The sequence below is a fragment of the Onthophagus taurus genome, chromosome 3, assembly GCF_036711975.1.
Source record: "Onthophagus taurus isolate NC chromosome 3, IU_Otau_3.0, whole genome shotgun sequence".
NCBI lineage: Eukaryota > Metazoa > Arthropoda > Insecta > Coleoptera > Scarabaeidae > Onthophagus > Onthophagus taurus.
Window position 1 is genome coordinate 27,611,860 of NC_091968.1, and position 10,131 is coordinate 27,621,990.

General features: G+C 33.2%; 1 protein-coding gene across 1 annotated transcript in view; it reads left to right on the plus strand.

Annotated features, from left to right (window-relative positions):
* LOC139429626 (short neuropeptide F precursor) overlaps positions 1-4,784 on the plus strand; it is an 89,453-nt gene extending 84,669 nt beyond the window's left edge. Inside the window, exons 4-5 of the mRNA XM_071195589.1 lie at positions 4,246-4,388; positions 4,447-4,784. Coding sequence (XP_071051690.1) covers positions 4,246-4,388; positions 4,447-4,497 — 194 coding nt within the window. The 3' untranslated portion in view covers positions 4,498-4,784. The remainder of the gene's footprint in view (positions 1-4,245; positions 4,389-4,446) is intronic.
* Positions 4,785-10,131: the final 5,347 nt, after the last annotated feature.

A 10,131-nucleotide genomic window follows, 5' to 3' on the forward strand; every position in this document is an offset into this window, starting at 1 on the left:
CTAACCTCAAACGCTCTTTTATAACCTCAAAGTGTTTCATTTCTTATATCGCAGCAGATTTAGAGAAAACAGTCTTTAATAACACAATCAACAAAAAATGCCAAATCGGCAATTTTTAAACTTTTATATAAAATAAGTTGGTCACCCTGGAAGCTTATAATTTGGAATAACCTAACCTCAAACGCTCTTTTATAACCTCAAAGTGTTTCATTTCTTATATCCCAGCAGATTTAGAGAAAACAGTCTTTAATAACACAATCAACAAAAAATGCCAAATCGGCAATTTTTAAACTTTTATATAAAATAAGTTGGTCACCCTGGAAGCTTATAATTTGGGATAACCTAACCTCAAACGCTCTTTTATAACCTCAAAGTGTTTCATTTCTTATATCCAAGCAGATTTTAGAAAAAACAGTCTTTAATAACACAATCAACAAAAAATGCCAAATCGGCAATTTTTAAACTTTTATATAAAATAAGTTGGTCACCCTGGAAGCTTATAATTTGGAATAACCTAACCTCAAACGCTCTTTTATAACCTCAAAGTGTTTCATTTCTTATATCCCAGCAGATTTAGAGAAAACAGTCTTTAATAACACAATCAACAAAAAATGCCAAATCGGCAATTTTTAAACTTTTATATAAAATAAGTTGGTCACCCTGGAAGCTTATAATTTGGAATAACCTAACCTCAAACGCTCTTTTATAACCTCAAAGTGTTTCATTTCTTATATCGCAGCAGATTTAGAGAAAACAGTCTTTAATAACACAATCAACAAAAAATGCCAAATCGGCAATTTTTAAACTTTTATATAAAATAAGTTGGTCACCCTGGAAGCTTATAATTTGGAATAACCTAACCTCAAACGCTCTTTTATAACCTCAAAGTGTTTCATTTCTTATATCCCAGCAGATTTAGAGAAAACAGTCTTTAATAACACAATCAACAAAAAATGCCAAATCGGCAATTTTTAAACTTTTATATAAAATAAGTTGGTCACCCTGGAAGCTTATAATTTGGAATAACCTAACCTCAAACGCTCTTTTATAACCTCAAAGTGTTTCATTTCTTATATCCCAGCAGATTTAGAGAAAACAGTCTTTAATAACACAATCAACAAAAAATGCCAAATCGGCAATTTTTAAACTTTTATATAAAATAAGTTGGTCACCCTGGAAGCTTATAATTTGGGATAACCTAACCTCAAACGCTCTTTTATAACCTCAAAGTGTTTCATTTGTTATATCCCAGCAGATTTAGAAAAAACAGTCTTTAATAACACAATCAACAAAAAATGCCAAATCGGCAATTTTTAAACTTTTATATAAAATAAGTTGGTCACCCTGGAAGCTTATAATTTGGAATAACCTAACCTCAAACGCTCTTTTATAACCTCAAAGTGTTTCATTTCTTATATCCCAGCAGATTTAGAGAAAACAGTCTTTAATAACACAATCAACAAAAAATGCCAAATCGGCAATTTTTAAACTTTTATATAAAATAAGTTGGTCACCCTGGAAGCTTATAATTTGGAATAACCTAACCTCAAACGCTCTTTTATAACCTCAAAGTGTTTCATTTCTTATATCCCAGCAGATTTAGAGAAAACAGTCTTTAATAACACAATCAACAAAAAATGCCAAATCGGCAATTTTTAAACTTTTATATAAAATAAGTTGGTCACCCTGGAAGCTTATAATTTGGAATAACCTAACCTCAAACGCTCTTTTATAACCTCAAAGTGTTTCATTTCTTATATCCCAGCAGATTTAGAGAAAACAGTCTTTAATAACACAATCAACAAAAAATGCCAAATCGGCAATTTTTAAACTTTTATATAAAATAAGTTGGTCACCCTGGAAGCTTATAATTTGGGATAACCTAACCTCAAACGCTCTTTTATAACCTCAAAGTGTTTCATTTGTTATATCCCAGCAGATTTAGAAAAAACAGTCTTTAATAACACAATCAACAAAAAATGCCAAATCGGCAATTTTTAAACTTTTATATAAAATAAGTTGGTCACCCTGGAAGTTTATAATTTGGGATAACCTAACCTCAAATATTCTTTTATAACCTTAAAAACTTTCATGTCTTATATCCCAATCATTTAAGAGAAAACAATCTTCAATAACATAATCAGCAAAAAATGCCAAATCGGCAATTTTTAAACTGTTATATAAAATAAGTTGGTCATCCTGAAAGCTTATAATTTGGGATAACCTAACCTCAAACATTCTTTTATAACCTCATAGTTTCAATTCTTATATCCTAGCCGATTTAGAGAAAACAGTCTTTAATAACGCAACAAAAAATGATAAATCAGCAGTTTTTAAACTTTTATATAACATAAGTTGGTCACTCTGGAAGTTTATAATTTGGGATAACCTAACCTCAAACATTCTTTTATAACCTTAAAAACTTTCATGTCTTATATCCCAACCATTTAAGAGAGTTTAATAATAATATACAGTTTAGCATTATCTAGGGTTTACTAGGACGCCCTAATTTTGCCACTAGAACTAACACTCGACCTAGAACTAGAATCATTCGGGTTTAGCCCTAAGTCTCAAAAGACGGCTAAACCCGAATGATTCTAGTTCTATGTCTAGTGTTAGTTCAATAATAATATACACTGAGAGAAATAGATTGTACGAATCGTATTATAGAAAAAATATTATACATACAGTAATTTATTGTATTATATTCATTATATTTATTATACTGAATACAATCTCGTCTCGCTGTCACTATTCGTAGTAAACGTATTATACCTTATAATATGTTTTTAGTGCATAGTACAATCCATTTTTCTCAGTGTACAATCAGCATTGTCTAGTACATACTAGCGCTACTTAACACTGTTACTAGAACTCGAAGTGAACTCTAGTGCTAGTTCTAGTTCAATAATAATATAACATTATCTAGTACATACTAGCGCTACCTAACACTATCACTAGAGCTAACACTCGACCTAGAACTAGTTCTAGATAAATAATAGTAATAATATTCCTAGTTCTAGATCTAGTGTAAGTTCAATAAAAATATACAACAACTTGGCGCTGTATAACAGATAAAACTAGAACTAACACTAGACCTAGAACCAGAAAGTTTCGGGTTTAGCCGCACGTCTCTCAAGACGGCTAAACCCGTATGATTCTAGTTCTAGGTCTAGTGTTAGTTCTAGTTGTAGTTCAATAATAATAGCATTATCTAGTACATACTAGCGCTACCTAACACTGTCATTAGAACTAACACTCGACCTAGAACTAGAATCATTCGAGTTTAGCCGCACGTCTCAAAAGACGGCTAAACCCAAATGTTTCTAGTTCTAGATCTAGTGTTAGTTCCACTTTTAATTCAATAAAAATGTACTAAATAACAATTAAAACTTATCCTTGATTTATACGTCGTATAAACAACTCGGGGAATACCCCGATTTCATCCATAAAATGATATAAAATCATGTTTTTATTATATTCTAATTAAAATGTTCTTAAAAACTTAATTTATTAATTTATTATTTATCGATTGCGACTCGCGGAATTTCGTTCTTAAATAGCTACAAATTGTTTTTCAAGTGTCCCGATCTTGAGGGTTAGTTTGCTTAGTAACTCGACTCTTCAACGATCAACATTGAAATATAATACGGAATCGACTGCGTTAGCGGTCCTTATGTAAAATTAATTAAAAACAAATTAAGGAGCGAGAGAGCTCTTCTATTACCCTCAAAACCCCCCACACAAGAAAAGGAGATCAAAGGTGAAAAGGGGAGTTAGAGTCGGTTCGAGTTTGGGTTTCGTTGGTATAAAAGGAGAGTATCGAAATTCGTAAATTCCATTTTTCAACGAGTTGATAATAGGAAAAGGGACAACTTTAAAACATCTTTCGCAACGTTTATATCGAGATGGTGGTCTTTTGTGCCGTTTAAAAATTGACTTTTCTTTCATCAAATATTATGGACTATTATTATTAAATTTGCGGATTAAATTAATTAATTGATAAGATAAACGTTATGGTAAACCGATCGGTTAGTTATGGGCGAACTAGCTTTTAATTAGGTTAAAGATAATCCGTTAAAGGTTTACTCGAAACTACCTATGGTAAAAATTTTAACCTATAATGTCACTTTGACATTAAAACACGAAGTTGGCAACAAATTAATTTTAAAATTAACCAACTTCACAATAAACACGAAGTTGTTTACGTCAAAAATAAAAATAATTTTTTAATCCTTTTTTTAGGTAGTATAAGGGATCTTTATGAACTTTTGATGCAAAAAGAAGCTTTAGAAGATCGTTTGGGTGCTCACCAAGTATCGAGAAAGTCCAACAGGTCGCCGTCGTTGAGGTTACGATTCGGGAGACGTTCAGATCCGGCTTTTTTGGTAAAGTTATAAATCCTCGATTCGAAACTCTTCATGTCTTGTCGATTTCTTTTTGTAGGCGTCGCCGTACGTCTTGGCTCAGGAGGCGGCTGAACGGGAGGATAATTAAACTCTTTTTCCTCTTCAAAAGAAAAAAGAAAAATGATCTTCTCCGTTCCTTCTTCACTTCCTCGTCGAAGGTGCCACCCTCGCTATTTAATTCCGACTTATTTGAAAAAAAGCAAGAAAAAAACATTAAAAATAAATTAAAATAAAAAATTTAAAAAAAAAAAAATAAAAAAACTGTATAACTGTTATTTGACCTGTAGATTGCGCCCATCTTCTATTTGATGTTTAAATAAGATATTTAAATATGAGCTATGTTTAAAAAATGAAAATAAATGTTTTGGAATGTCACATTTCTTTTTTTATTTATAACCTAAATGATTATTTTTAAGTTACTAAAACGTCACTTTGACATTAAAGAATGAAGTTGGATACAAATAGTTTTTTTTTAATTAACCAACTTCATAATTAATATTAATTTGACATAATAAACATGAAGTTGTCTCCGTCAAAAAAACAAAATTATTTTATACTGTACTCTTTGATTATATATAATATGGATTGAGCCAACGAGAGAGATAGCTTGCGCAAGGTGATCGAACCGAGATAGACATAGAAGCGTACTGCCATATAATGGGTGTACTGATAGAAGTGAGATAGATATAGAAGCGTACTGACATATAATATATCTATCTTTGTTACACTTTCACATTATCGCTTTCCATCTACGTCTATTCACCTTGAGCAACATTTTTGTTAGTAGATATATTCAGTTAGCTCAATCCATATTATATATAATCAAAGACTGTACTTAAATAATAAAACAAGTAGCTGGATTGGATAATAAAAAAAGCACAACGTCAATTCGAGCAATGGATGATCTGCTTGACCTATTTCCTGCGCATTTGCATATATTTAGAGAAAGTTGCTAGCACTACCACTTACAGATTTATGTAATATGCCCAAAATTGCTCTGACATGCACTACCAATTGGCTGGGGAAGACACTACAATGTTTCTAGTTCCAAGTCTTGTGTTAGTTCTAGTTTTAGTGCAATAAAGATATGCAACATAGTGACATATTTTATGCTAACTAACGCTACCTACCACTGCAACTAGAACTAACATTAGACCTAGAACTAGAAACATTCGGGTTTAGCCGCACGTCTCGTAAGACGGCTAAACCCGAATGATTCTAGTTCTAGGTCTTGTATTACTTCTAGTAATAGCGCTAGTGTAAAAGTGCGTCTTCAGACGCACGGCTAAACCCGAATGTTTCTAGTTCTAGGTCTAGTGTTAGTTCTAGTTTTAGTGCAATAAAGATATGCAACATAGTGATATATCTTATGCTAACTAGCGCTACCTACCACTGTCACTAGAACTAACATTAGACCTAGAACTATACCTTTTCAAGCTGAAATTGGCACTAATCAGAATCAAAATGACATTAGTCAAAATCAAATTGGCAATGTCAATTTCAAACAATATCAAGATGGCATGAAAAATAAATGTATAAATCGGTGTCAAACAATTGTTAACTTATCGGTTAGTGTCAAGTTTATGGTAATTTATTGCGAGATTTCAACTATTATGTTCACACGAGATGCCTTATTTAAAGTAAAATGCTGCTGCAAATCTGAGGACACAGATTTGCGCTTTGTATAATGCCAATGGTGACTGGCATAATCTTGCAAACGTACTACAGGTGCCAAAAAGAACCGCGTATCGATGGGTTAACAACCAAGAACAACCGGAAAAGCAGTGAGGAGGTAAACGTAGAGCTAGAATAACTGATGAGCACCGTCAATTTATGGAACGTTCAGTCGAAGAAAATCCTAAAATTACTCTTAAAGGACTGAGTGAAAAAATCCGTGAAGATTTTGCACTCAATGTCTCCAACGAATGCGATCAACAGCATCTCAATGGATTGATGTTTACTTTGAAGACTGCTCGTAGAGAACCAGAGAACGCGAATAGTATTCAAACGAAAACAAGCAGGAGTATTTATGTAGAAAATTTATTGGATCTTCAAGCACAAAATATACCTATCATATACATGGACGAGACAAACTTTAATTTGTTCATATCGCGGACTCAGGGTCCTTCAAAAAAAGGGACTCGCTGCACAACAGTGTCTGCAGGTTGCAGAGGGTCGAATATTCACCTAATAGGATGCATTGGAAACATGGGGCTAATTCATTCCGAACTACGTCGGGGCTCTTTCAAGAAGCCGGAAGCAAATGAATTTGTGAGGCAATGCCTAAGAAGAGCGCAAGGCCTTTACCAAACTAGAGTTGCATTATATAGTTATTGATAATGCTCCATGCCACTCTACTATTGAAGAGGTTTTTGCAGAAAACGAATTTGAACACCACACACTTTTACGACTAAGTCCGTAGAGCCCTATGTTTCATCCTATTGAACAAGCGTGGTCTGCATTAAAAGCAGGAGTAAAAGCAAATATGGCTGTACAGCTAAATAACATTTTGGCTGGTGCTGACCGGGATCATCTGACTCAAACAGAATATCGAATGCAGAAATTAGAGAACACCGTTCATAATAATATGGAGAAGATTACTGTTGCCAATTGCGCAATGTTTATTGCCCACATCCAACGATTTATCCCTTCTGCATTGAATATGCAAGATATAAATTTTTAAGAGTGTTATTTAAAACATAACGTTACCTACTTTCTTAAGTAGGTAACGTTATGTTATCTAGTAATATTAGTAATAATTGTTATCTACTGTGTTTGTAAATCAATAAAATGTTTTTGCCCATTTCATTTTATTTAATGCTGATATATAATTTTATTTCCATGTCGATTTAAAATTCATAAGTGCCAATATGATATGGACTAATGTCATTTTGATTTTGTTTAATGCCGATTTGCTTTTGATTAGTGCTAAATTTGTTGATTAATGCCAATATGATATTGTTTATTGCCAATTTGATATTGACAAATGCCATTTTAATTTTGATTATTGTCAATTTGATTTTGACTAATGCCAATTTGAAATTGACATTGCCAATATGATTTTGACTAATGTCATTTTGATTCTGATTAGTTCCAATTTGTGCTTGAAAAGGTATAGAAACATTCGGGTTTAGCCGCATGTCTCTTAAGACGGCTAAACCCGAATGATGCTAGTTCTAGGTCTTGTATTAGTTCTAGTAATAGCAATAGTATAAAACTAGAACTAACACTAGACCTAGAACTAGAAACATTCGGGTTTAGCCGCACGTCTCTTAAGACGGCTAAACCCGAATGATTCTAGTTCAAGGTCTTGTGTTAGTTCTAGTAATAGCGCTAGTATAAAACTAGAACTAACACTAGAAACCTAGAACTAGAAAATATCGGGTTTAGCTGCACGTATTTTTGTACAGAGTGGGCCAAATTAGACACTTTTAAAAGAAAACTCCTCTTTCTAGAAGAGATAGAGGAAAAATGATATCACTGTCTGATTTTTATAAGAAACTTAATGGCGAAAACCGCATATCGATATCTCTTACGGTTTCAGAGATACAGGATGTTTTTTGAAAAAGTGCATTTTCGAAAAGTCGTCCTAACTTTTTTTTTATTGAGAAATCTTCCTTTCTATGAAAACATTCCCAAACCAACTTTTTATGCAGAATTCGATGGAATAAGTTAGCTTTTCCTCAAAGCAATATTATAGTAGTTATTGACATAAAAATTAATTTTTTAAATGGACCACTCTATATATTTTTGCAAATTCGACGAGAGCATAAAATTTCGTAGTACACTTGATATCTCGTTCAAGTCTTCTTTGAAACATACAACTTTAAAACTTATATGTGCACATTTTGAAAAAGTATTCTTTGGAAATAAAACAAAAACGAGGTTATATTTATAAGTAGTATCAAGATAGTTGGTTCGTCACATTTTCCCAAAAATTCATGCGCAGTTCAAAATCTCCTAGTCTGAGATAATGGACTTTGCTAGTATTTCTGAAACCGTAAGAAATATCGATATGCGGTATTCGCCATTAAGTTTCTTATAAAAATCGAACCTCAGACACTGATATCATTTTTCCTCTATCTTTTATACAGAGGGGAGTCTCCCTTTAAAAGTGTCCACTGTACAAAAAGAATGAAAAAAACAGTATCAACTCTTATTTCATTGCATCAATTGATGATCAAGACATATTAAGTGTTATCTCGAAGCTGAAACAGGTAAACAGTGAAGACAAAATATTGATTGATTTCTTATATTGTGAAAAAAGTTGACAGCGAAATTGCTCCAGCACTAGCTATAATTTTCAAAAAATGTGCTGAGGAAGGAACTTTTCCTGCTAAACTGAAGATTGCAAAAGTCACTCCTATATATAAAATAGAGGATGATCACAAATACGAAAACTACAAGTCCATAGCCCACCTGCCACTTTTTTCTAAGATTCTTGAAGTGCTTTAGTGCAATAAGGATATGCAACATAGTGTTGTATTTTATGCTAACTAGCACTACCTACCACTGTCACCAGAATTAACATTAGACCTAGAACTAGAAGCATTCGGGTTTAGCCGCACGTCTCTTAAGACGGCTAAACCCGAATGATTCTAGTTCTTGGTCTTGTGTTAGTTGTAGTAATAGCGTTAGTTTAAAACTAGAACTAACACTAGATCTAGAAGTAGAACTAGAAACATTAGGGTTTAGCCGCACGTCTCTTAAGACGGCTAAACCCGAATGATTCTAGTTCTTGGTCTTGTGTTAGTTTTAGTAATACAGCTAGTGTAAAACTAGAACTAACACTAGATCTAGAACTAGAAACATTCGGGTTTAGCCGCACGTCTCTTAAGACGGCTAAACCCGAATGATTCTAGTTCTTGGTCTTGTGTTAGTTGTAGTAATAGCGTTAGTTTAAAACTAGAACTAACACTAGATCTAGAAGTAGAACTAGAAACATTAGGGTTTAGCCGCACGTCTCTTAAGACGGCTAAACTCGAATGATTCTAGTTCTTGGTCTTGTGTTAGTTCTAGTGATAGTGCTAGTGTAAAACTAGAACTAACATTAGATCTAGAACTAGAAACATTCGAGTTTAGCCGCACGTCTCTTAAGACGGCTAAACCCGAATGATTCTAGTTCTTGGTCTTGTGTTAGTTGTAGTAATAGCGTTAGTTTAAAACTAGAACTAACACTAGATCTAGAAGTAGAACTAGAAACATTAGGGTTTAGCCGCACGTCTCTTAAGACGGCTAAACCCGAATGATTCTAGTTCTTGGTCTTGTGTTAGTTCTAGTGATAGTGCTAGTGTAAAACTAGAACTAACACTAGATCTAGAACTAAAAACATTCGAGTTTAGCCGCACGTCTCTTAAGACGGCTAAACTCGAATGATTCTAGTTCTTGGTCTTGTGTTAGTTCTAGTAATAGTGCTAGTGTAAAACTAGAACTAACACTAGATCTAGAACTAGAAACATTCGAGTTTAGCCGCACGTCTCTTAAGACGGCTAAACCCAAATGATTCTAGTTCTAGGTCTAGTGTTAGTTGTAGTAATAGCGCTAATTTAAAACTAGAACTAACACTAGACTAAGAACTAAAAACATTCGGATGTAGCCGCGCGTATTTTTGTACATTACATCTTAAATGAAATTTACTTCAAAAAGAATGAAAAAAAAACAGTATCAACTCTTATTTCTTTGCATCAATTGATGATCAAGAGATATTAAGTGTTATCTCGAA